Source organism: Lagopus muta, chromosome 21, assembly GCF_023343835.1.
Source record: "Lagopus muta isolate bLagMut1 chromosome 21, bLagMut1 primary, whole genome shotgun sequence".
NCBI classification, from domain to species: domain Eukaryota; kingdom Metazoa; phylum Chordata; class Aves; order Galliformes; family Phasianidae; genus Lagopus; species Lagopus muta.
The window spans coordinates 2,365,714-2,393,272 of NC_064453.1; the positions used below are offsets into that span (position 1 = coordinate 2,365,714).

The window sequence follows — 27,559 nt, forward strand, 5'->3', positions numbered from 1 at the left end:
ATCAGAAAGTTTTTTTTCTGTGGCCTTATGTTATGGATGTCGCATAGGTTGGTGACGAGGTACACAGCCTTCATTTTAATGGTCTAATTGATCACTTGTCTCATGGGCTAAATTCACTTCTGTGCCACAGCACTCATTTCATTAGGTTGCTGAGGGTTGGGAGTTGAGAATTAATTTGTGATGTTTAATATTTGTGAAGTTGTAGTTTCTGGTATTGTGTGATTGCATGGGATTCAAAGAGATGGGATTGTCACAGAGCAGTGCATTTCCACAGACAAGGACATGTGTGGTGTCCTTGCATTAGGCAGTGCCTGGAATGAAAGAGATGCAGTGTGATGCAGTCCTCCAAAATACTTTGCCTTTAGTTTCCTGCCTGGCTTTCCTCTTTTCGTTTGTATAAAAGCATAGTAAACATATTTCTATTTAGAGGAGCTTGTCAACCTGCAGCCTGACCTACTGTGACCTGGAAAACAACCCTTTTCCTCACTTTGTCCAGGCCTGGGATGCTCAGTTGTGATGGAGACACTTGCTTAGTGCCTGGTTGGGCTTCGGTTTGTTGATGTGCACGCCTCCTGTGCCCTGCACCAAGTGCTCTTTGCTAAGCAATGCAGATGGAGCCAGCCTACAAAAACTGTGCATACTGCACATACCTGGCTTAACAAGAGGCACTCCAGGTCTTTCATCACATGTGTTTGGGACAGCAAGGCATCCAGGAGTTCGAGCATAGCTGCTTGTAGCATTAATTCCCTAGTTTGCTCCTTGCTGGCCTATCTCTGAATCTCGTTCATCCTGCTGGCCATACCAGTGCAACTGGTTTAACCAAGATATTTCTTCATTCTGATTCCTGTTCAGCAAACTGTTCCAACTTAGCAGGTTAGGTTCTGAGCACTAGGCATATTCATGAAATCCTATTGAATTTTGTGGGAGTGAGTTTTAAAATCACATATCTGCTTGAGGTCTCTGCATATGCATGGCCTTTAAATCTTAGCTGGCCTAGGGCCCTTTCCCCTGAGCCTTTGTCAGCTTAGGCCTTGATGTTAATGCAGCTTGGTAGCTTTCTTGCTGTATGGCAATTGCCACCAGGGCTCAGAGCAGTAGGGCTACTGAGCTCCTGCCTGATGCTGTTTACTGTCTTGCTTTGTAAGCATGTATGTTGTTCATTCTCCCCGCTTTCCTCTCCACGTGGCTGAGTAGAGGCTGCTCAGCCTTTGCTGCCCTGCTGTGGAGCAGTGTGTGGTGGGAGCTGAACCGTCAAATGCCAGCTTTCTCTGTGTTGTGATGCTCTGCCAAGGATCCTGGCCAGGTGGTGCTTTTGGTAAATAGCATTGCTTCTGTTGATTCATGTTGCAGCATTCAGCCAAGGCAAAGCAGCCTGCAGGTCGGTGGGCGGTTTGTGCACACACACCTACTTTGGTAGGTCCTAGCACCATGTGGCTGGGTTGAGGATGCTTGCTATGCAGCAAACCAGGACTGCAGAAGTGAGTCATTAGAGACATCTCCACCTAATGGCAGCTTTCTCTGTCTCCATCCATCTCTGTTCAGTGCTGTTCTTCCAGTTGCCACGCTTCTTTCCCAGCTCGCAGTGCTGAATGGGATGAACGTAGGCAAGACCCTTTAAGTTTTACTGTTTCTTGTTGGTACTGGACTGAAGGTGTCCCATCAGAGCATCTCTGAGTTCCTCCCTGGCATCAGCTCAGTCTTTTGATTCCTTTGTAGAGCAGGCAAGAACTGTGAACTCTAGTTTCTCAGGAGCTGTGGAACAGGGACAAGCATATCTGAGAGGCTCCTGTATTCACAGGCAGTGAGTCCAGGCACTGAATCTCACCTTCCTGACACTTGTGATTCCCTCAAGCCACGATTCCTGCTCTGAAGGGCAGCTCTTGGCTTTTAAGCAAAGAAAAAAGGTTTTTAAGAACTAAAACCACGATAAGATAAAATAGGAATTAATTTCTGCATAGCCTTTAATTAGTTAGTTAGTCTGGAGGGAGTTGCTTCCATCTTTTTGACCTTTCCATTCCTTTTACGTTACTCCCTGCCCTGTCTTGGAGGTCTGCACGTGTCACGCTGATATCAGGATGACCAAGGCTCAGTATGTCTGTGTAAGGACCCAAGGGGTTCATATGTAAGAGAACACTGTGAGAGTGGGAAAAGGAAAGGGGCAGCTCTGAAACCAAAGGCAGCTATATGCTCTCTACTTATCTGAATGCTGCTGACTTGAAAGCCAGAGAGCAAAAGCATCACATGTGCCTGCTTCCAGCATAATTACTCAAAATCTAGGTCAGTGTTTGCACTGTGTCGAGCACTTACGCTTGGGAAGGCTATTGACTTGTCATCACTGGGAGCGTGCTAATAAATCTCTGGCAAGTATTACCAGTAATCTGTTCACAGTATCTTTGATGTGAAGATATTTGAATGTGTTGCAGTTGTCATGAAGTCGAGTTTGCAGTGCAGCTTTGTGAAAGCAGCTCCATTTTACAGATGGGGAAGCCAAGGCAGGGAGCGAGCATGAGCAATTTCTGATGGGAGGGCTGAGTCATTGCTAGAGGTAAGGATACGACCCAGGAGCACCAGCTCTTCAGACCCACCCTTGAATTACGATATTCCAAGGCATGTAACTCCAGCTGCAGGAAGCCTTCTCTGCTGAGCTGTAAAGGGCCGTGGTGATGCACACACCAAAGAAGCAGATAAACATGGACTTGTCCTTTGTGTGAGTGCTGCAGCCAGTGGGGACTGCAGGAACTCCTTCCCCACTGCACACAGAGGGCAGTGAGCTCACTGTGAGGCACAGAGGTAAATAACAAGGGGACCAAGGAGCTGCACTGTGCAAGGTGCACTGCTCACACTATCTGAAGCCCTCAAGGAAGCAAACGAATCCACTCAGAAACTTGGTAAGGGTGGGTGAGGGCAGGTAGCAGCTGGCTCTGAGGCTTAGTGGAAGGGCATCTCCCTAAGGTTGCTTTCTCCTGGTCCAAACCAGTATCAATAAAACCAGAAACACTCCTGGGAGTAAAGAAGATGGGATATGCAGTGCCTTCATCCTGCTACTGAACACAGCTGTGCCAATGGTTCCAGTTGGATATTATGAAGGATTTCTTTTCTGAAAGAAGTGGTGATGCCCTGGCACAGGCTGCCCAGGGAGGTGGTGGGGTCACCATCCCTGGAGGTGTTCAAGAACTATGTGGCACTGAGGGACATGGTGGGGGTGGGTTGGGCTTGGACTTGATCATAGAGGTCTTTTCTATGATTGTATGATAATAATAGACTATAGGGGCCAATGGGCTCAATATCAGCTGAGTTGGTTCTGAGCTGGTTCCTCTCTTGGAGGAAAAAGGGAGCAGTGAGAGATGATGCTGTCCATGTGCTGCAGCCATGTGGAGAACCAGGTGTTTTGAATGGAGGTACAGCAGAGCAAAGGCTGAGTACTGGCATGCACAAGATTGATGGAAATGCAACGAGAAAGGCTGGTTTGATTAGAAATTGTTATGCAGCAGAGCTTGAAAGCCGTGGTGGCTGCTAATTTTTCAATGAACAGCACAGTGGGGCTGTGCCTGGCCAGCATGTGGTACCTGGGGTGGAGGGTTTGTTTGGAGAGCTAATAGGGAAAGAGCAAAGGAGAAGCAGATGGCAGCAGCGCTCTCTAGCCAGGCCATCAACCACCAAACCTCTACAGCCTCAGGTGCAACTTAATCCCAAATTAGTGCTGTATGGCTCCAGGCATCCCACTGCTGTGTGTGTAATTGAGGGAGGGCAGAGTCCTTTGTCTGGTAGTGCTCATGTAACTGTGACCACGCTTAGCTGACAGCAACAGGATTTAGGGGGCAGGGAAGATTTCCTGCTTGTTCCACCTGGCTCCTGCTGGGCTTCACCTCCCTCCACTCTTCTCCCCACCGTTGCTCTCCCCAGGTCTAGGATGAATGTTCTAGCAGGTGTCCTCTTTGAGATGGGACCATCTCACCCAGAGGAAGCATCTCACCCAGACTCACCCCTTCCCAGCCCACGCTCCAGCTGAGGTGGGTTGCTGAGTTGATATATAACGACACTGCCCACTTTCAGTGCTCACATCTCCCTGTATCCTGTGTGCCCTGCTCATTATCCTCAGGAACCATTGGCTCGCAACCATCTCACAACTGGTTCCAGGCTGTTTCCACAAAGCCAGGCGAATCGTGGCATTCAGAACTGGAAGCAGTGGCAGTTGCAGGACCTGGTTGTCAGGGATATTGTCACCATGGAGCTGTTGCCATGGTGCTGCCTGCTCACACTGACGGAGAGATGCAAAGTATGCTTAATTTTTTGAAGAACAGTAAAGACCAGAGGGCACAGAAGGTTTTGGATGGGTATTCAAAGAGCCTAATAATAGCTTGGCTTTAGAGCTTGGCTAGTTCTGCTGCCTGTCTGTGTCAGGTTCCTTCTTTTTCTTTTTTTTCTGCATCTTACAGCCAACAAAAGGAGGTGAGACTAATATACTTGCTGTAGGGTTACCCACAGTGGAATTTCACCATGGAATGAATGCAGCACTTTCTCCTCTTGCAAAAAAAAATAAAATATATATATATATATATATGTATATATATATATCAGTCCAAAGAGTGCCACTAATAATAAGTGCTTGGGCTTTTACCTCATCTCAGTTTTAACCTCTAAAAATAAAGCATCTTGCAGAAGACAAAGACATGGAGGGAGATGTGAAATCCCACCTCCCCCTGCAGGCCCCTTTCCTTGGAGGCACACCCGCTGCTTGTTTGAAATTCTAGAGAACTCTGTGCTCCTCTGGAAGGAGGTTTGGCAGCTGCTGCTGACCTTGTCAGGCTGCTGATGGTTCTGGAAGGAGTCGAATGAGAAGCAGTTTGTGTCTGTGCCAGCCTGTGTTCAGGCAGGGCTCGTCTCATCAAGGCAAGTACCAATTTCACTCCATCTCAAACAGAGCCCGGGTCAGATTTAATAAATAATAACAACTGTGCTTTGCACACCTCCAGCTCCTGGCTCTGAACGTTTTGGCACTGCTGTGTAATGAATACTCCAAACACTGCTGCAGAGGAGGGAAAGATGCATTTATCCCATGATAATAGGACACAGAGTCAGGGAAAGCTTCCTCCCATCAATGCTGTGGCCATCAGGAATAGTACTGGGAGTTCCCATTTGCAGTCCTGACCCTTGGAAAGCTCACATTGAACATCACTGCAGTGGCACGTAGTGCAGGGCCTACAACAGCCTAATTTGGAGCTGTATGAGCTATTTTCTCACTATTGAGTCCCTTCTGCATTGCACACACACGCATGCAGCTATTCCTGGTGCAAGGTGGGTTCCTAGGAATTACTGAGCCATTCTTGGCCACTCAGCACAACAATCAGATTCAGTGCAGCAGGCACCACTTTTTTTTCCCCCTTTGTGCCCCGGTTTCCCTGCTGGAAAAGTGAGGAAAAACAAAGGCACCTCCCAAGGGAAAGAAGGGGATGTAATGATGTCAGCTTTGTGAGAAGCTCTGAGAGCCGCAAGTGGAAGTGTTGCTGTTATAGCAGCTAATAATTTGGAATTAAGCTTTATGTCCTTTTGGAGCTGTTCTTCACATCATTGCCAGAGGTAACCGAGAATGTTTAAGTCATTTTATTGCTTTTTAATACTCTGTTTGGTATTGGATTTCTACTGCACTTGTCTTCCTTAAAGCACGCGTGTGTTTGTGTCAAAGGTAACAAAGAAGGCCGAGAAAACCAAACCCATCATCCCCCCCATAGAGAAAAGAAATGTGAAAAATGCAACCAGGCTGCTCGGAGAAACGTGTGTTGATCACTTCATGCCTAAGCTCATTATTAACGTGCTATTGTTTAATCACAAAGTTTATTCATCTAATACACGGCTGTTCATTGCTGTAGTCAGCTTATCACCTGGGAAACCCCCCGAGGTTTCCAAACATGAATTAATCACGGGCTGCTCACGGTATCATTGTGAGCCAAATGTTGATCAGTTTAGGAATGGGGAAGTCAAGAGATGCCTTTTGTGGCAGCTGGTAACCACGGATGCTCCGGTCACTGTTTGTCCCATTTGTAAACCTATTGCTCAGCAGTCAGGAGCAAATGGTGACTAATGGTGATCTATCTCAAAAGGTGGTTTGCCTGTGGCAGCTTTGTTTCGGATGTCATTTCCCCTCCACCTTTATCCTTGACTCTAATTACATCTTAGCAGTGTTTGGATGCTATGCTTGGCTTGGGCTGTCTGCTGAGAGAGGGCAGAACCAGGCTGCTGCAGGGCATGGGCAGATGTGTTCTTGCTGCAGACCCTATTATCTGCTAGCATGTATATAATATGTATATGTATATACATGTATAATATACATGTATAATACGTGTATACATACATGTATAATATGTATATATAATTATATATGTATATATAATATGTATATACAAATATGTATATATGTATATATATAGCATGTATATATATATACAGCTATATAATAGCTGTATAGGTTTATTACTCCTTTCCACATGGGATGTAAGAATGCTTCTGAGAAGATTTTTGTCCCACGCAAATCGTGCTTCTGAATGGCTTCTTAAAGCACAAATTAAAATTCCCACTGCAGACCCCTCAGGACTGTGGGGAATTTCTTCTGATGAAGGAAGCCTGAGCCTCATTGCTCTGGTTGGAAGGGCTCTGCTTTGTGCAGAACATCTAGCAGATGAGGCTGTGGCTTGCTTTCTCTTCCCTCATGATGGAAATTGCCCAGGGCCTGGAAAAGCATTAGCAGGAAGAACACAGCATCAGGAAGCACAAAGGGCACCCAGCCAGGAGATGACAGCATGGCTTTTAGCTGCCCAGAAATGGGGATGTTGCTTTTTGGGGGTATAGGTGAAGGGATTCAATTCCCTCTGTTAGAATCCCTTGGTTTCCTAGCCAGATGCCTCCAGCTGTGAGCATTTAGGATGTAGCATCCCTGTGTGCACACTGCAGCTGCAGTGCCTCTTGCTGTGCTGCTTTCTCTTGCTTCTGTGGTCCTTTGGGATGGAGCAGTGAAGGAGGATGCTGAGGTGGCATTACTCATCCCCATGGAGTTATTCCAGGTTGTCAGTTTGCTTGTGTAACTGGAAAGCCTTTTATCTGTGACACACTGGTGGAAGTGGGAGAATTTGAGTTTGGAAATGATACTGGCAGAGAATTGAGCCCAGTTGAAACCTACTGTTTCTCTAGGAAAGAGTGTCTAGTGGACTACTGTGGCACCATATCTGTAAGCAGGATAAGGACAATCTGAATTCCATAAGTCCAACGGTGGATTTATGGATATTGTAACCTTGAAGGATGGGAAATGAGGTGTTCAAGAAGCTGGAACTGTGGCTTTGCTCAGGGTTTTTTCCTTGGAGCATTGGCCTGCCCAGAAAGATTTCAGCTATCACTGCTTTAGCTCCTTGCCAGCTTGTTTGCAGTGCATTGGAGCAACACGGATCATAATGAGGTTTTCTGGCATTGGTGCACTTGCTCCTGCAGAGGGACTGGGGTGAGTTTGTGTGCAAGCACCTACATGGCTTCCCAAGGAGCAAAGGGCAGAGCTGCACAAAGAAGGGTCCCTTGCCAAGGAGATCAGGCATAAAGGAAAAGACACTGTGGGGTAGAAATTGGGCACTTGGCAGAGGATGAGGTCCTTTTGTCCTGCACTTACAGAATATCTGGGTTGATTGCATGGCTGCACTGCACCTTCCTGCTTCATGGTGCATCTCTCCAAGGTCTTCGTTCTCTGGCAAGGGTGGCTGAATGCTCACCCTGGCTTCCTGTGATGTATCTGAGTTCTGGCAGGGTCCTGAAACTGAAAAGGTCCCTGAGACAACATCCTTGGAATCAAATGCTTGGGACCCTTCATATCAAGTCTGCGTAGCAAATGTAAAGCTCAGGTTTCACACTGCCCCAACCGTGGCCAATTGTATTCATACCTGAGTGGATTCCAGACCCAAAATGTCTTCCTCCTCCACAGAGAGTCCAAATATATCAACTCCTTTTCTTAGGGCACGATAAAAAAGGGGAGTAAATTATAGATGCTCTCTCCACCTTCTGGCAGGAAACACACTGCTAGACTGCCTTGCTATATTAGCTTCTAGCTGATGTCGGCAGATTAAGCAACGGCTGCTGTTGCTTTCCTGGAAAGAAAAGCAGCCCCAGAAATACTGTCTCTCTCTCTCTGTCTTTTTTTTTAGCTAGTTATTATGTCCAGCTATAAGAAGCAAGAAGAAACCAAGTGGAAAAATTGAATCTGGCAGTAAGAGGGCGATGCATGAAGGCACACGACTTCCAAACCCAGAGAACAAAAATAGCTGAAAGAGGGGGGGGAAAAAAAAACGGCCTGAAAGCAGCTCTTTAATTATTCCATTTCTTTCAAAAACTTTGCCCCTGGCACAGCCAGGCTGCCATTCCTAAAGGCAACCGTATGTGCTGCAATAAAGCTCAAGCACTGCTGCATTATTAGAGAGGAAGAAGCTTCTTTTTTGGCTGTGTTTTCAAAGAGGGCACAAGGGAGGCTGCACTTGCATAATGAATCACCAGGGCTTGGTCTGCAGTCCTACTGATGGAGGGGGAGCTCAGATTGCTGCCTGGGTTCTGGAGAGCTGCTCAGGGAGGAGCTGGGATGGTTTGTGGGAGCAGGCAGGAAAGCAGAAGCCCAGTGGGTCTTCAGAAGGTCCCTGGCTACAGGGCCTAAGCAGTACATCTTCACACTGCAGGAACCCTTGAGTCAGGTCAGAGCTTGGAGGCATAGAATTCCTACATGATGAAATGGTTCCTTCAGAACTTCTGCCATTCCCTTTGGTCTGTGAGCATCTTTCCTTTCTGCTGTGATAGGAATATTGATTCCCGTGGCTCTAAATCACATCTCTCCCCTACTGTTCTTTCACCTGGCAAATGTTCAGCGCTGGATTATTTCTAAAGCCCAAGCGTAATATTCCAGGAACCAACATTTTAAATTACGAGCCCGCAGATGTAAGAAGCTGTTTGCAGTGGAATTTAGCTTGTATATCCTCAGTGCATAGGGATGGTGTGAGGCTTACCACATTTCCAGGTGTGTGGTTAAAGGATGAGCTGTGCAAGCAGAGGATAGCAGCGAGCAGCTCTGCAGGAGGAGGCTCTCAAGTTTGCAATGTGTGCTGCTGGATGCTGGCCTTGAAAAAAGTCATTCATGGTTCGGCCTGGGAATGCCTCTTGCAAATGGCTGATGTCATGTTGCTATTTCACTTTGTGAGGGAGGCCTGGTGACCTTTGCAGCTGGATCCCACTGGCCTCTTACTGTCACATCTGTCTGCTGGCGTGGAGAGAAAACAGATCCATTAATTGCAGAGCAGATTTGTCTGTATGCAACCAAAGGGCCACGTGTGGGGGAGAATTAAGGTTTTCAATGACAGAAGGACCGAGATGTGTTTCTGCTTGAGTGTCATTCCTGAGGCTCGGAGGACGTTGCTCACTGTATGGCTGCTCTTCAGGCACAATTACAGCTTAGGAAATCAGTTTTGGTGGTGGGGAAGCACGCAGTTTGTGAGTGCATGGCTGAGGTGCCACCCATTAGCAAAGCCTGCAGGGTCAGAACAAGGCTAGAGTTTGCTCTGTGTGACTGTCACAGTACAGCTGAATGCCTCCACGACACTGATGGAGGATAGCATAATCTCCATCCCTTTTGCCTGCCCCGTGGAATTCATTCCTGATCAGGTGGGATTCCTAAAGGTAAGAGTTGGGCTTACGTGGGGAGAAGTATGAGTCCTTCCTTCCCGTCCCCCAACAGCACACATACTGTAATCTCTCTGATCTTTTCTGTGACTTTTCAATCATCATAAGCAGCCAATTAATTATGGCTTCAATGTTCTCATTTCAGGGCAACCATCGATGAAGTGGAAACAGATGTGGTGGAGATAGAGGCAAAGCTTGACAAGGTAAGATGGAGCAGCTTAGCATGCTGGTTGGAAGAGGGACTGATGGCTTCCTGCTGAGAAATATGGCCTACCAGCCTCCTGTAAAACCAGGGCCCATCACAGGCTGTCAGTCAGCTGATGTATAATAATGCACTGGGCTTGTCTATAGGGCCATGTCTCCCTCTACTGACAGGCACCTGTCAGGGCTCCTTTGCAATGTCCAAAATTGTTGGGACAAGAGGACTTGGGGCTCATAATGCTGCACGGTGGTCTTCTTGTCTGCTCCTGGATCTCAGAGGACTGCCTTCCTGCTGTGGTGAGGTATTGCAGTGCTGTCCTTTTCCCCTCTCTACCACCTGTGACATGAGGAGCTCTCTCACTGCCCTGCTGGATGCTGCGGGGAGGTGGGCAAGGGGTGTCCATTGCCTCTAAAGCTTTGTGAAGGATGGAGGGACAGCAGTGTGGGAGTGCTGAGGTGGCTTGGGTCTGAGTCAGAAGCTTTATGCTCGAAGGCGCCTCCTCCACCCCCACTCCTCCTGAAGTCTGAGGCAACGGCCAAGTTGTTTCTCAATGAGAACAGAGAAGAGGAGGAGCCAGAAGAGCTGCTGGCAAAGCAAGCAAGGAAGAAAAACCCAATGTCTGATGGAAAAATGGCTTTGCTGAAGTCAGCTCTAGGCAAACCTGTGTCCTACAAAACCTGTTTAGTGTTCAAGCTGCTAGAAATGGACACCTGCAGAAGCTAACTAGTCTCACTGGTGAAAGCTGCAGAGGGATTGAGATTGTCTGTCTTCCTCTATGGACAAGCCTTGGGGTGCTGAAGATGAAGCCTGGGGCACAGCTTGCTCTGACTGAAGCACTGCTGCTTCAGTGCTCCTAAAGTTAGGCAGCTTGGTGTGCCAAGGAACCAGCAGGGCAAGCAGGGGAGGCTGCAAGTGCAAGAGCTGTTCAGTGCTTTGTTGCAAAGTGATTTGAGCTCCTTTGGGTGAGGACTGCAGTAAAGCAACAGATGTAAGCAATCTTGTTCTTCTCCTGGCAGCAATTACGGTGATATCCTGGTTGTGCAGTGTGACCCCAGGTTTTCCTCCAGCTGTCACAGACACGCTTCCTACCGATGGTGTCTGAGCTCTCTGATGTTTTTCAAGAAGTAGGAAATGCGATTTCAAAGTGTGCTTGTGCTGAGTGGCCCTCAGCTACTAGTGAGACAGCCTTGGCCACAAATGTTTGCACACAGGAATGTTTGCTAGAAACCGCCACGTTGCAGAATAAGCTGAGTTTCCTTTCCAGAGGATCTGTCCAAACCCTTGTGTCCATCTGGGCTCCAGATGTGACAGGAGTTGCATCTATTTGCTCTCCTTCTCTGCTGGCTCCCAGTGCTGCTCTGCTAGATTGTGTGGACAGGGGAGGAGGTGAGTGTGAAAGAGTGAGGACTGTGCGTACAGTGTATACACAGATACATTGTGTGTGACTGCATGTGTGTTTATATATTGCTGTATTCTTACAATACTGCAGACAGAGGCAAGTGAGGCTGTTCTGTAATACATGTGCACAGAACATGGCTCAGCACTGACCCCAGAGCCAATGGCTGCACAAACAGAGCACAGATCAGTGCACACTGCTTTGGGGGGGCTCTGACAGCAAGCCAGACTTGAGAGCTCCCCATCACCTGTAGGTGAGGCTGGCAGGTGGGTCGATTTGTAAAGCCATTTATCATTAGTAAGATCAATATCCCTAAAAAGCTCCTGGATTTTGAGAATGGAAAACTTCAGTTTCAAGCCTTGTTCATTGTCAGCAGCTGAAGTGTTGCGCTTTGTTAAAAAGCATAAACCAGTGATTATTGAAATTAAAAAAACCAACAAAAAACTCTGTGATCATCCATTAATGTTGCAGATCTCTCAGGTCTTTGGTTTGTGGATTTGTGTTGTTTCACTCGAGCTTTTTACAAGGGGCCTTGGGTGAAAGGAGACGTACTTAGGGCCAGGATGTTGCTGTCTTTACAGCCAATTCCAGGCACATGAAGGCAGTTTGCTGCGGATGGGAAGTCTGGCAATGTTCCCAGCAGCTGTTAAGTTATCAGAAGTCAATAAGGGCTCTCTGGAGATGTATGTCCATGCTGCAGCAAACCTGTTCCCAAGTTAGGAAGCTGCAGGATCCAGGGAGCTCCCCCGGAGTTCCAACAGAGCTGCTGATGGGGATGGCATGTTTTAACATGCACGTGAGGAACGTGCAGACCTGATGCCTAAGCATCTGATGAACAGTGGAAACTCACATGAGAAGATGGGCTGCCCTGGTTCACCTGTCCACCAGGGGTGAGCCTGCAGTTATTCATCCTAAGGGATAAGTGCTGACAGCGTGACATGCTCTGAGAAGTGAGGTGTGCATCCCTGAATCTGCCCGCTGCAGCTATGGTTGTTCATTTGGCATCCTGTCCTGAAGGTCTTGTGCTGTGATGATGATGCACATTAAAACCAGCCCAGTTGCATTTCAGCTCAATGTGATCAGCTGCCTATCTTCTCTTTCCTTGTGCAGCTGGTGAAGCTATGCAGCGGGATGATTGAAGCAGGCAAAGCCTACATCACCACAAACAAGCACTTTGTCAGCGGAGTCAGGGATTTGTCACAACAGTGCAAGAAAGATGAAATGATTTCGGTAAGTCATCCTGAGAAGTGGATGAGAGCTGGGGAGTGGCAGGCTTCCTGATGCTGTGCATGGACTGTATGTCCAAGTCCTTTTTTACTGCTTAAATATCTCTTTAGTCTGAGATTTTCTATTTGGAGGAATGTGGAGACTGTCCGTTAATGCAGTGTTGAAAGATCACAGCCAGATTCATCGTTTGCAGGGAGAACTGCACTTTTAAGAAGCCACAGTGCTGGCAAGGTTACTGCAATCTAGGTCAGTGAGCTTCAGTTATTTAGGAAGCACGGCTAAGCAGCCTGCAGAAGAAACAGCTGGCATGGAGATTCCAGCACTAACCTGGAAAGGATGGGGAGCCTGTGACTTCCATGCCAGATGTTTGTTGAACATCTTCTTGCCAAGTGGCCCTTCAGTGACTTAACAAGAGTCCCTCTTAGACCCTTGAACCCCTGGGGATGTAGGGCAGCCGCTTCTATTCACTGCTAATTTTCTTTCTTCTTTTCCTTTCTTTTGCAGGAGTGCCTCGACAAATTTGGGGACAGTCTGCAGGAAATGATCAACTATCACATGGTAAGTGCCAAACATCCAGCCACAGCATCTGTAAATCTTGTAGAAGAGGAAGGTGCTTCATCCATGGTGGCTCCACACCAGAACCACCATTTTGAAGCCTGGAACTCAGTTGAAGTTTAAAGCACAAATGCTTTAAAGTGGAGGAAGCTTCGGGGTGTCAGCACTGGATTGACCCACTTTTGTACCACGCTGGCCCTGTCGCAGTGCATTAGGCGTGATGTTTGCATTTGGGACACAAGTTAACTGTGTACAGCTGGAGAAGAAGCTGCATCAAATCTGTGTGATTATTTCAGGAAGCAGGCAGGAGAGTGGTTTGGTGAAAGATGACAGGGAAAAGAGGTTTTCCAGCTCTCCTGGAATCCTCAGTATTCGGGAACAAACAGTGGCACTGGTGGTGGGGAGAGATGGAGTTAACCAGTATGAGCCTCAGCAAAAAGGTGTGCTCTTGTCCACACAGAGAACATCAAATCCTGATTCTCTGATGCTGCTGAATTTCCCTCTGACAACGTGGCCAAGGAGGACGTGAGCCCCAGGAGTTACTCCTCCGTTCCCAGGGATCACAGCTGCACTGCTGGCTGCTGGCTGTAGGCTCCCCACGCCAGCTGTGCAGCTTCCCCTGGATCCTTGCTCTCTGCCAAAAGTGGCACTTCTGGGATTGCTCTTGCCTCAGCCAACTAATGAGCAGAAGGACCCTTCCCAGGGCTGCCAAATTCCCAGCTGAGGCGGTGTAACTCTTCCCATGCACCCCACCCTTGTCCACAAGGGTGAGTTCCCACTGAAAGTGATGCAGGGGCTATCAGCAGCTGCAAGCATAAGGGAAAGCATGCTGAAATCCTCTCTGCCCCTGGCCTGTGGAGAGCATCCTTCTCCCCTGGCTGCACAGCAATGTCAGTCCCTCTCCAGGAAATGGCTTTGGATTGACTGCTGCATCTTCTGCGCTGCCAGACGAAGGCTGTTCAATTAGTGGAGTTATTTTTAGTGCCTTCTGCCATCTCCTTTGTGTGTGTGCTTGCGTGTGTGTGGATGTGTATCTTGGCTCATCCATGTCTGAGGAGCTCAGCTATGAAGCAGTTGTCAGTGCTCAATCTAGGCTTTCGGCCAGGACAGTATGTACAACTGGAGCGAGTTAAAAAGAAGGGAAAATAGCCCAAAAAGTTGGTTGAAAAAGCTTGTCCTATAACTTTATTGCTGGAGCACTCGGCCAGGAGATATCCAGCTTCTAGTTCAGCAGAATCCAAGAGTAAAACTCTAGCAGATGAACACACTGAGCTCCAGAGCATTACCACCTTAGTCTTAATGTGCCAAGAGCAAAAAATCATCACAGCATCCTTTGGGAGACAGATGACAGAAAAGTGAATTTAGTTCAGAGGAGCCAAGTCTGCTCTCTGTGCCTTTTTGTTCTCTTAGCCACCTGCACTTGGGCTGCTGCCTTCCTCCTTGTCAAAGCATGCACAGGAGTTAGAAAGCTCCCTGCAGCACTCATGGGGGAGCAGTTCAGCCTCCTCCATGAGATGTTTGTGCAGTGGGTGGCAGACAGGGATGCCAGACCCTTGCAGCAGCTTTCCTGCACAGCTCGCCAATGGGAACCATTCATTTCCTTTCTCATGAGCTGAGTGGCATGAGCTGGAATTTTGCTGGAGGGGCTGAGGTCTGCCCTGGGAGCCCTCCTCCTCACTGCATACCACACTGCACTCAATAAATTTTGACTGTGGCTTGCCAAGCTCCTCTGCACTGGGAAAGCTCCTTGCTTGTCTACAGACAGATGCTTGCCATCAGCTCCAGAACCTGTTTGCTTTTTGCTCACCTCCTTCCTTCCTTCTTCTCAACCTCCCCAAAGCACAAAACAAGTTGAAAGGCACCAGCAATCTGCCAGACAGCACACAAGAAAATGACTTTCCTCTCTGTTTATGCAATGCATTATGAATGTAATTAAGTATTACAAGGTATCCCTGGTAGGTAAAGCAGCACAAAGTTGCCTACCAGGTCCAGAAGGGTAGCTTATAATTATTTGCCACTGGACATACACTATAAGGCCAAGGCAGTGGTGCTTGGAATTACAGCAGTGCAGAAACTCATGATTTTGTTTTCACCCCACTGCCAAAAAAAAAAATAATCCTGATAAACCATAGACTTCAAGTGGACCTTTTTGCTCCCAGAACTTCAGGTTAGGTTGGAGTTCACTGCCGTGCTGCCTGCTCTTCTTTCCACTGCATGAGGAGGTGAAATCAGCTGTGAAGTTGGATGGCACTGGAGTGTTTATAGGCATTATTACATGGTGCAGGAAGCTGTGAGCTGGAGAGATGGGAAGATTTCCTACTCTCATGCTTGGGATGAAAGCACTTGGGGTCAGGAAGGAACTCTGGCAGCTCTCTCCGGGTATTGCTCTGCCTTCCTCTTGGGGGCACGTTTCCTTCCTGAGGGTCACCTGGATATTTACACTGGAAGAATTCCTTGCAATTTCAGGAGCTTGGGTTTTCCACTGATGCCATTGGTTTCTTCTCTTTTTTTGTCCTTTGTACTCAAGGCAGCCCTCTGCAGCCTGTGGAGAAGGGGGGCATGTTCTCTGGATTTTGTAGCTTGACCCAGGGAATTCCTAACAGCAACCCAAACCCAGGGGAAAGGCTTGAGTCACCAGAACCAGTGAGAAAGATTTACTGAAGGAATCAGTGCCAAGAGCAAACATGGAAAGAGCCCTCTGAAAGGGACAGTCCCGGTGACATTTTCATTCACAAAAGCAGTTTTGTTCCATGAACCATCTTGGGCCATTTCAAGACCTCACAGAAATATCTGAAAGCACTTTGTGTTGATATTTCACATTCCATAGCAGTATTAATCCCAAAGGCACGTGAGAATCTGACTAGCTGTACTTACATGGCCCACTGCTGTATTAACAGTGTAGGACAGGGTCTGTGTGTGGGGAAGGGGCTGTGGGCTAGCTATCCAGGGCTGCTAGAGCTGGTAAAGAAAAAATTTTATGTGGGAAAGACATTAGGAGAAAACAATCAACAATAATCAACCCATAAAAGCAATCAATAATCAAAATAGAGAAAATCCCCAAGCAGCTCCCAGCTACAAAGACTCCCTTTAATTTATCTGCCAGTCTGCCTACACATTTGCTTCCTGACATCCTTATCTGCACTTTTTTATGCTCTTTCCCATGCGGTTCCTTCTCTCTCTCTAATCAGGAAGATAAGGAAAGCAAGAGGATGAGGGTGAAAGTGCTGCAGAGATAAGGTTGCTCTGTCTGAGCCCCCTTAGAGAACAGTCAGCAGCACCAGGTAGTGAACGTTGCCCTCACCATTGTGCCTCCAGGCATCACTGTGAGCTCCACCAAGCCTTCCCTGCCTGCCACAGGTCACTACAGCTCTGCTAAGGATCCTCTAGCAGGAGCTGGAGCAGCTTGCAGGGGAGGTTTGGCTGTGCTGAGTGAGCCAGGAAGCGTTTCCTGCTGACAAGAAGAAAAGCCACCCAAGCTGCAATGAGTCAGTGGGGCAGATGGCAGATGTCATGGGTGGAGGACAGTGGTGGAGTTCAGGGAAGGATGAGAGCAGAGTGCTTCCAAGCTGCCTGCTGTCCCCAGGGCTGGGTGCACCCCCTGCATGTTCTGCCAGCGCTGGGGAAGGTCCAGGTGCACCCAGCTACTCCAGTGAGGTGCATCAGTTTAGGATACCCAATTACCACCTGACAAGGGATGTTTTCTCATCTCCTGGTGTCACAGTTGCTGCCGTCGTGTCCTAGTGCAATGGCGTTACATTAGACGTGGATGAGATGCTACTGTTTGAAGTTTGATGCCAGTGCTGGATGCCAGGTTTCAGAAAGACAGATCTAGGGGCATTTCTACAATATCTTAAGAGATCTGCTTTTATTTTCCAGGAAGGGAGAAGCAGCTTCGATAACATGTGAGGGGCAGGAACAAGCATCCCACAAACTGAAGTGATTGGTTGACATCCCAAAGCTGTAATCAAAGTAGTGTTGGCTTGCATTCCAGAGGCAGTGCAGATGGAACTCTGTTAATGGGTGGCATTTATCTGCTGTGCCATCGCTTAGGAGAGGCAGGGCCAAACCACACAGCCCAACCAGATGGGAATAAAAGCTGTGTTAACTCCTCTCCTTCATGCTGACCCTCCTCAACACAGATGTGTGTGAGTCACAGGCTGGACTTCCCATGTCTTGGTGGAAGCTGAGAGAGGGTGGGGTGATATTTGGTCTGGAAAGTCTTATCCCAAATGATTTGTTCCAAGTATGTCTGGGAAAAGAGAATAAGCCAAAGAATGATTTTGTAGTTGAAATTCTGGGTCTTTAAACTCCATTTATTATGCATTGAAAATTAGGTGGGACCTACTTGGGTATGCTGTATTGATCTTACCTGGCAAAATGTAAGAGGAATTAAAGAGTAACGTGGGTATCAGTGTTTCTGAGCAGAGATGCTGCTGGCAGGAGAAGCACATTTGTTACCTGGTGTCCTCTCACCACCCCTGTCAGCCCCTGCCCAAAGCTTGCACCGTGAGAAGGTGGGATGGAGGCCAATCACCATGGCTGTGGTGTGGGCCTTGTGGTGTGAGTAATAGGAGCAGGGAAGAGGACCATGAGCAGAACGGTGTATGGTTGTACGTGTCCTTTTCTCCTTGTATGCATAGCTCTCCTGTTCTGATACAGATGTATCAGATGTATTTAAATGTATATTCTACTTTAAAATGCTCATCTGCACCACAGGCTCATATGCTCCTCTCCCTGAACCTATCACTCCAGTGGAAACCAGTGATGGAAGCTTTCCAGATGGAGGTGCAGGTGGATGCCAGAAGGCTTTCTTGCCATCTGCATATCCCTACCGTGGTATCTTGGGTAGAGGGAAGCATCACCAACACACAGACAGCATTTAGGGAAGCTGCTCCATGTGAAAAATTGCAGACAAATAGTTCTTGGAGTGCTTTCTGGAAGGGCAAATGGATGCCAAGAGCAGTGAATAATTTACATTGGTTAAAAATGCAAAACTGGGTGGTCTGGGGGTTTCTTTCTTTCCCTCTTGCTTTGCATTTGCTCATATGTACAGGCCGTTCACAGCTGTTTATGCTCAGCTACTCCTGACAGGTTTCTTGTTTCGTCCTTGGCTGCAGCAATGCATGTAATGAATGTGGGGCTCTGCAGCCAACGCTGCTGCTAGTGGAGCAGTACATTAGGGTAGCAGCAAGAACGTGATTTGTCTCCTAATGGGAGATGTTAATGATGTCTGTATATCTATGAAGCTGTTGGCCATGGAAAGAAATGTCAGGAATGGACCTGAGTGTTTTTGCTAGCAGATTGCTATGGTGCATGGGAAGGCTGAAGCTTGTGACACCTCAGAGTGCATGTCGTATCAGGTCTGAGCAATGCCTGCCAAGATCACAGTGTTGTGGACACAGCTCAGACTGAGAACATGGCCCATGCTCCAGTGCATAAAGAGGGATGGAGAGCATTGGGTCTGGGGCTGAGAACATAGTGATGCTCCTTTGAATTCCCAGACTGCTCTGATCCACACAACAAGCCCAGTGACGGGTGGGGTTTCAAGAGAACCTGCTTCAAAACCTCCCACTGGGAATCTTAAGCTTGCCTCAAAGAGAAAGGAAAAAGAGCAAACTCATTCTGTGGCTCAGACAGCCTCTGCTGAAAGGGCTGTGGTCATTTAAGGAGAGAAAGCAAGGCCAAATGCTGGATTGGGAAATGCTGTTTCTCCTTTAGGAGGAAAGGCCCAATTACTGTTGTGTGATCTACATTCAACTGGCTGCCCGGGACACAATGTGAAGTTGGAGCAAACAAGGCAAGGCTACACGTGCCAAACAGCTGCAGTGATGCCAGACTCCAGCACTGATGTTTCAGGGCTTCATTAAGGCTTGGGCCAGTGCCTGGGTCTTGAGCTCCCAGAATGGGACGTGGTCCTTGTCTATTGCTCATGGGCTACTCTTGCTAGCTGCTGCCTGACCAAAGGCTTCTCTGTGTAACCCTGGGATGAGGTGCCCTCCTTGCTGCAGCAGCTGTGTGGTCTGAGAGCCTCTCCCCATCTGGTCCCAATTATCCAAGATCCTGTGCATCCCAAGCCCCGTCTGGAACAGAGAGGGATGGATGGAAGGGAGCTGAGCAGGCTCCTTTGTGCCATCTCTTAAGGGAAGGTGGGAAGGGCTGGGGATGAGATGAGCAGAGGGTGTAAAGAAATGGCCCTATATTTTTTGTGAGAAACAGACAGGAGTGTAATGTTTGAAAGATCTGTAGGAACTCTTGATACCACCTTTCTTGGACCTCTGTTCATCAGCATGTGGGTCTGATGGGCCTTCAGACGATGCTCCTGTCTACTTCCCAGGACACTGTGGTGTTGAGGTGACAGTGCCCTCCTCTGGCAAAATGAGCAATTTGAGGCTCTGGAGAGAAATGGTTCAAAATTGACTATAGAGATGGTTGCTCTTTTAAGAAAGTAGGTTGGTGGCTCAGGTCTCGCATGCTTGGAGAGCTGCAGAGCAGGAGCTGTGCACTTGTAAGGGACTACTGCAGCCAGAGGGCAAAAAAAGTCGTTATCCATTGCATAACGGTTGAGCAGTGGGCATGACCGAGCCCTGGAGTAATGCTGAAGTCCTAGATGGCATCTGTTTGCTCACTCCTAAATGCTTCCATGTTACAAACCAAATATTTGCAAAATACCAAATATTGGTGTTCTTTTTCTTTTCTTTCAGATCCTGTTTGACCAGGCTCAGAGGTCTGTTCGGCAGCAGCTGCACAATTTTGTGAAAGAGTGAGTATTTGTCTTACCAGTTTGGTTTCCAGCTTCTTCAACTTCCACTGGAAATAGCACTGCAACCTACTGAAGGCTCTGCTTGGGGCAGAAGAGACCCTGAAAGCAGAATAAAGGATCTGTTTGTGATGGCTGCTGCTGGACACAAGGCATAATTCCAAATCAGAGCAGCATCTCAAAGTCAGATTTCCTCTGCAGAGCCCATCTCTGCTTCCTTCCCCTCACACTGAGTCTGAAAGTCAAACACATTCTAGTGCTCAGGCCTGTGCAGGCCAGGGCCAGCTCCACATTGGTGTTATGTTAAATTTAGAATCTCCTTGATGTAAACCACTGCATGCTTGCTGTCAACTGATGCATGCTTGCAGAAGGGAAGAACTTCCACGCCCCATCGCTTCAAGACCCATCCAAATGAGTGTATTCTTGGCTCCCTGCATGGCGTGCTCAGTCACCCAGGGCTGAAGTGGCCCGGGAAGGCAGTTGGATGGGGACAGTCTGTAGCTGTGACGAAGTCTCAGCAATCTCTCTCTGCTATCTCTGCGTTAACAGCTTCCTCCAAGAGCATCTTTTCCCCGGGGCAGGTACCACGTGCAGTGTGGGATCCCAAATTGGCTGAATGTAGGTCAGAGGCATCCCAGGCCTCCAGTTAAGCATGAGCTGGTTGCCATGGGAACCGGTGACTGAATCCCTCAGCAGCTGTGTGGTTTGGTGTAGGGGGCCCCAGCTGACCCCCCCCCCCCCCATTCCCCAGCCTCCTGCCTGGCACTCACCCTACCCCCACTTTCTCTATAATCATTTCTCTGATGAGTTGAGATTTAATCTCCTTAAAGCTGGCAGCGGGAAAGGGAATTTCACCTTCACTTTGGCTCTGTCATCCTTTTAGCATCTTTGCAATTTGCTTTCCACGTTCACCTTGCTCAGCTTCTGCACGTGCAGGCCCTGTTGGGTGGATCTTTGCATTGCTCCTGCCCTTGACTGGGGAGGTCATTCGTACACCTGGGACCATTTTGAGGATGGGAATAAAGAACAAATGTAAACTATTTCCTTGCATGGTGATTCATATATATTATGGCAGTATTCACCCCCTAGCCTGCTTTCTGCACGTTTAGGCCCTGAAGTTCTCTGCTGGGTGATAAACATGGAAGAAGCCAGCTTGCCCTGATTGTGCTGTCAGTAGCCAGACGCTCTGTGAGTGCCTCAGCACATTGCTGGGCTGCAAACCTTGCTGAGTAGGAGGCTTTTATTAGCTATGGCTTCAGTCATCCTGCTGCAGCCTGGTTTAGGAGGGTGAGCTGAGAATTCCCCAGCAGCATCTCATGCCTCCAAACTCCTGCTCCTTCCTACTGGGAATACACACAGGTGAGGGAGCTGTAGGTTAAGCTGGCCAGAGGCTGATCCATACATCAGTGCATGCAGTTTCAAATAGTTTGCCACGGGGCTGAATTCAGCTGTCACTGGCTGTTGTCATACCTTCATCTGCTCTAGGGCAAAGAATATGTGGGTGCTGCTTATTTACTGGCAGTTTTCAACTGCTCTGTTAAGTTATTATAACAGTTTGTCATTGAGGTAAGTAGAAGTCCCATGGGTAGGAAGTAGAGGTGAGCTCTGCATCTGTTCACCATCATTCACGATTCATGAGGCACAAATAAAGCATAGAAGGTCGGTATTGTGAATCAGGTATTTCCCATTAAAAATCAATGTGCCAAGTATTCGAGGGGAAAAATGCCTGGAATTGAATCAGATAGGACAGAATCAGCTGGATGGTCTGATAGAATGCCCTGTATGAATTGAAAAAGCAGCTGGTTTTGTTCTTTGTCACAGAGTGAAAGAGGAGGCATGTGTTTTTACAGGCAGGACCTGACATTTTCTGCTCACTGCTGCTTCTGAGGGCAGGTGTGAACTGTACATAGGGCTGGATGTGGGCTTGCTTGGCTTTTTGGATGCTGTCCTGGGAGGATTTCCTTAAGGCTTTGAAGGCACTGTGTAAGATCCGGTATCTTTCCTTGCCAAGTTTCTCTGAAGCCAATCTAATGCTTGTCTGGAGCCAGTCCAGCTGGACACAGTGACACTTTGTGGAGTGGGTTAGGATGCCAGGGACATCTGGAGCAAGATCTGAGTGATTGTAGTGCACCTGGTTCCATCCCTCCCCGCTCAACTGTTATCAGCAATATTCTGCCTGTAGTGTAACAATGATTCCCACCATCTCGACTTCTTTGGGTTTCAGTGATGTCCGGAAATTCAAGGAAACCAAGAAACAGTTTGACAAGGTGAGAGAAGACATGGAGATTTCACTGGTGAAGAACGCCCAGGCGCCTCGGCACAAACCCCATGAAGTGGAGGAGGCAACAGGAACCCTGACCATAACCAGAAAATGTTTTCGGCATCTGGCCCTCGACTACGTGTTGCAGGTTGGTGTCTGCTCCCCCTGCTATGGCTGCATCTCCCAGAACGAAGCATCACAGGCAGGTTGCTAAATCTGCCCTAGAGGTTGATGGGTGAGAGGAAGCAAATGGGGTTCAGAAGTGTTTTGGCTTGCCAATTCGTGCAACGTTTTGCCCTTTGTCCTCAGGGCATCCTTGGAATTGGTGTGTGAGGGTGTGTGAAAGCAGCAAGGTTTGCTCCAGTTCCTGGTGTAGCTGTGCCATCACTTTGCAGTAGGTTCCAGGATTCTTTGAGCTGCCTTTTGTCATAACCCAGCCTATTTCTGTGAAAGGCTGTCTGCTTGAAATAGCCACAGAATGAGGGTATGAGTGCTAGAAGAGAGACTCTTCCCCAAGCCTTCAGCCACTGTCATTGTTTTGACATATATTTGTCCTTGCATGGCACTGACACGACTACGTGCATGTATGTTCTCCTTCCTAAAAATGTTACAGCAAAAATAAGAAGGAAAATCTCAATCCCTTTTCAGTAAGAAATCAAATGCTTCCTTAGATGGAATTTCTCTTCCCAGTGGCAGATTTCATGCAGGGGCACTCATTTGCTGCACCCAGAACGATGAAGGATTTTTCTTTGAGTCACCCATAGGCTTCACATCAGGTCTGTCCTTCTGGGCAGTGGGCATATGAAGCAAACTGTGTTTACTGATCCACGTGTGGCTCCACTGTCACTCCTGCAGCACCAAACGGGGACCATCTGCCAACATGCTCTGTCTGACCATGGGTAGTTCCTGATGTCACATGCTGTGGCTTGCAGCTGGAAAAGCAATGCTTTCCTCTTGCTGTATAAATCATGCATGTCTTCACTCCTCTAGGACTACAAGTCTTTGCATCTAGGATGATTGAAAGCATTTGCTGTTCAGGTCACACTCTGGTAAACTCTGTCAAATGCCATTTCCTTTTCTCCCACTGATGAAGAGTTTCTTTAATGTGCTGATCCAAACCTGGGGAAATTTCCCTGTTGGCCTACTGCAAGGTACCAATCTAAATCTCTTAGTTCTGAAGAGCATAGATGCGAAGCTGCCCAGGCATTCTTTAGTGTTTAATTAAGGACATACTGAAGAGAGTTTTAATTGTATTCTTGTATATTTGTGTCAAGTTCTTTTTCCTGAACCTGAGTGGCCACACAACTGAGGGGCAATTTCTTTTAATTAATTACCCAAATTGCAGCAAGATTGCTGGCCTCAAATCCCAGCTCAAACATGTGGGAAAAGGAATGGCTTGGCTCACAGCAAAAATGAACTTACTGCAAGCCTAATGCTTTCGAGCAAACTGATACTGCATTTGTAAGTGAGTTATTAACACTAGAATTGACTGTCTGTCATGGGAACATACTGTTTGTGACACAGCTGAAACCCCATGGAAGCTTTCTGCTACAGCTGACAGTGTTTTTCAGTGCTAATTGCAGCACTTTAAGCTTACCAGCATCGCTTGTGGGGGTCTGTGGGCAAGGTGCTACACAGCTACCAGCTATTTCTTTTTCAGTTTTGAAACGGTGCTGAAGTAGGTGAGTTCTCAGCCTTTCACATTTATTTATCTCTTGTTTTTAAACCTCGAGGATGTTTTTCCTTTCATGAAGCAGGCCTCTTCTTCCACACCCCAGGAGCCCAAGAGCGTTGGCAATGGCCCAGATCATCCTGAACCACTGCTGCTTCAGTGTGAAGGGGCTGCAGGGATCTCTGGGGCAGTCAGCCAGGCACTTTTCCCTGAAAAAAGCATGCAAAGGGTCTGTACACTGAGAACATAGGCCCACTGCAGTACAATTTCATGACAGGCTCCACTATGCTTATTAAAAAGCCTGTGATGCTGCACCGGTTCCTCTCAGCCTGCAAAGGGAAATCACCCCAGTGACCTGATGGATTAAACACATCCTCGATGTGATGCCAAATGAGACTCCAGAGTCACTATTTGTTGTCAGCTTATGTACAAACATACATCTGGCAGAGATCTCAATCGATAGATCAGAAAACTTCTGTGCTATCATCCTTTTTATTCCATCTGGAACTTACCAGAGCTTGCTTTTCAGAAGCTGGCTTTCTAGTACTGTCCTTGAATAGTCTCTGTTTTGCTGCTAGGGGCACTGCAACAAGTTGTTCCATTTTAAATCCCCATATTGGACTGCCTAATGCTGCTGATGCTGAGAGTCTTATCTTGATCCCTTCACAGATCAATGTCCTGCAGGCCAAGAAGAAGTTTGAGATACTGGATGCGGTAAGGGCTCTGTGTTTTCTCTGGCTGCTCTCAGTGACTCAATGAAAGGCAGCCCTCTCCATTTCAGGTTGCATGGGTCAGCATACCAACTCCTCGGTCTGCCCTGGAGATTCTGTCTGTCTGGGACTGCTCGGGGGCTGCAGGTATGCTAACGAGAGGGGAGATTGAAGGCCCAGAGCAGTACTTCACAGCCCTGACCCAGAGGGTGCTCTGAGGGGTGAAGGATGCTGCTCTCAGTGCTTTGTGCTCAAGACAGGGGTTACCTGGCAGTGTGTAAGGATTTGTGAGAGGAAGAAAGAAGAGAAGAGGGAGAGGCACGTAGTGAATAAGTTGGTTTGGGGAAGTTTTAGAGCTGTGCCTTGAAGGGATGTTCTCTGTGGGAAATCAGGGTTAAGAACTCCTCATGCTGTCCTCTTCCAACCTTGCTTTTATTTCTCTCCCCAGATGCTGTCCTTCATGCACGCCCAGTACACCTTCTTCCAGCAGGGCTACAGTCTTCTCCATGAGCTGGATCCCTACATGAAGAAGCTTGCCACAGAGGTGAGAGATAGATAGAGAATCTGATTCAATCTGCCCGTTTACACCCTTCTGTCCTGAAAGGATGTCCTTGTTCCCATTCAGCTGTTGGTAATCATGGAGTGGACAGAGCATCTGAGCTGCTTGATGGATGCACTCTGCTGTGCAGTTGGGTAGCAGCCAGGAGCCACTGTAACTTCCAGTGCGCAACCAAACGCAGTCTGGGGCCCTTTTCTCCTCTTGTGAGGGCTTACAGTTTTGGGAAGGCTTGGTAGAGCCGTAGGGCAGCATTGTAGAGATAGACTCATAAGCTCATAATTCTCCTTTGTGTTCTCCCCAACTTTAGCTGGACCAGCTGGTGATTGATTCCGCAGTGGAGAAGAGAGAGATGGAGCATAAGCATGCAATGATACAGCAGAGGGTGAGTTCTGGGGGCTGCAGCTTGATGTGTGCAAGCATTGTCTGGCAAGACCTGTGAATGCCAGCTACTGCAGTGCCAGCACATCCCTTCTGACACTTCTCTGTTCACATGTGTCCAGTTCAGTTCCCCATCAAAGCCCTGTGCCCCGTGGTTAGGAAGCACTGTAGCAACATGTCTGAATGCCCAGCCCAGATGGCCAGAATCTTTATTAAATCACCCAGCAAAAGAATTCATGAATGTACTTTTTTTGGTACCCATAGACATGAGCCATGGTAACTCGCTGTGTGTGCTCCCACCTGCTGTAATTGGGAAGAACCACCATGATTAGGGAGCTACTAGAGTTTATTATGAAGCAAATATGAGCCTTCAGTAGGGATGCAGCTTTGGTTAATGTAGGCTCTGATTTTCCAGACCATTCATTTGGCCAACAATCTAAAATCCTTGTAGAAAATAACTGGTTTTTTTTCATTTTCCTTCTCTTTCATGGGTTACTGACATGTTCCTGCAGACCCTCCTGCAGGTGAGTACCACATTTTCTTCTTTCAGCATCTCTATTTCTCTGAATGAGCACTTTGCTGCTCTGGATATTTACAAAATCCTTCATTGAAAGCAAAACAAAGAAAATTTGCAACGGGTTTAATGCTATAACATAAACACAGGAGATGAAATTTTAAAGCCCAGTTTCAAATGAGTTTTGTTTAATTCTCCTCAAAGCTGTTCTTAGTTCTCTTAATAGTAGAATAGGAGCTGGAGTAGATTGGAGTGTAACAATGGAGAAAGAATAAGGCTGTCTGTAGATAACTAGCAGTATGAATTCAAACCTGACTTCTTTCTGGACATTAGATCCAAGCTTTGGAGCTGCCCATCACTAGGGCTGTTGTCCAGCCTTTTGGTTTTGCTGGCTGCTACAGGAAAGCATGCCATAGGTGTTATGCAAGTTGTACTCCTGTATTTTGGGCACTCTGGAATGTAAGAGTTGACCAAACATAGGAGCTCCCCCTGCTCTCTTCTTTTCATGTGATTACAGAACATCTCCATGCACAGTATTAGGGAATTTCAGAGAGCCCTGAGAAATGTTTGTGAACCAAGCCCTGAGAAGGAATCGTTCAGGAATCTGTATCTGGCAGGCACTTTGTGGATCAATAGTTTGCAACAGGACAAAACTGAGTGCCCTTTATTTTCCTTCTAATGCTCTCTCAAAAATGCCATAAGCCATGAAATGGAAACATAACTGGATTTGAAAGCTAATGACAGACATCCCCTGTGAATCATCCTGTGTGTGTGCTCCCTGTGGTTAAGTGTTCTGAGGGAGGGGAAAACCCATCTGTGAACTCTTCATCATCCCCCTGGGGACGCTGCTGGAGAGATGACTTCATTCAGGGGGCTGCAGAAGGTCTCTCTGGTGCAATGCATTTCAGTTTAATCTCTTTATACTGCGTGGCTTTGAATGGACTAGCAGGGAATAAAGCAGGGGTCAGGCTCTGAGAAGGAGAACAAGCACTTATTTTTCACTAGGGTGCATATGCATGGAGCTGTGGCTCCCCGTGTGCATGAGCTTGCAAGAGAACTGAACATCCCTGCTGCAATGTAGAATTTAAATCTACATTAAACCTTCCTGCCTGGCAGTGTGATGGGCTGCTTTTTGGCTGCTCTGATTTGCTCCCACAGCAGAGGAACATGGCACTCCACATCTGGTGAGCATCTCACCACCTCCACAGAGAGCACAGCACGTGTCTGAATGCGTGCCTTCATGCTCAGCCCTGCCAAACCCAGGGGTATCCTCTGCTCTCTGCAAAAATGTGGAGACTTGGTTGTACTTTAATAGGGAGGAGTGGGAGAAGCATCTTTTCTCCTCGTTGTCTTTCGGAGCAGCATGATAGGTACAGCAGGAAGGGAGGGAATCCACTGTGAATAATGCTTTTTGGAGTGTTCCTGGGGATGGGAGAGCTGTGCAGTTCTGAAGGCAAAGCCTTTTGCACTGAGTTATCTTTAGGCAGCTGTGCGAGGGCAGCCTTAGAGCCAAGCTAAGAAAGCAGTCATTTTCTTTCATTGTTCTAATTAAAATAATTTTGGTAGGAAAGAAACTCAGGATGAATCTCGACTATTTGTTTTGATACTGGAATTCAGGTGCCTTTGCTTTTGCCTC

At 47.6% G+C, this 27,559-nt stretch overlaps 1 protein-coding gene across 6 annotated transcripts in view; it reads left to right on the forward strand.

The window, feature by feature from the left end:
• Positions 1-27,559, forward strand: part of ACAP3 (ArfGAP with coiled-coil, ankyrin repeat and PH domains 3) — a 72,997-nt gene that overhangs the window by 24,743 nt on the left and 20,695 nt on the right. For 5 of the 6 annotated variants that reach the window (XM_048967981.1, XM_048967976.1, XM_048967978.1 and 2 more), the window contains exons 2-9: positions 9,839-9,896; positions 12,402-12,521; positions 13,023-13,076; positions 19,775-19,833; positions 22,055-22,238; positions 24,432-24,476; positions 24,921-25,016; positions 25,339-25,413. In XM_048967981.1, the coding sequence (XP_048823938.1) occupies positions 12,423-12,521; positions 13,023-13,076; positions 19,775-19,833; positions 22,055-22,238; positions 24,432-24,476; positions 24,921-25,016; positions 25,339-25,413 (612 nt within the window). In that variant the 5' untranslated portion in view covers positions 9,839-9,896; positions 12,402-12,422. Of the gene's footprint in view, positions 1-9,838; positions 9,897-12,401; positions 12,522-13,022; positions 13,077-19,774; positions 19,834-22,054; positions 22,239-22,268; positions 23,773-24,431; positions 24,477-24,543; positions 24,620-24,920; positions 25,017-25,338; positions 25,414-27,559 lie in introns of those variants that run through there. The other variant, XM_048967982.1, reaches the window with a different exon arrangement.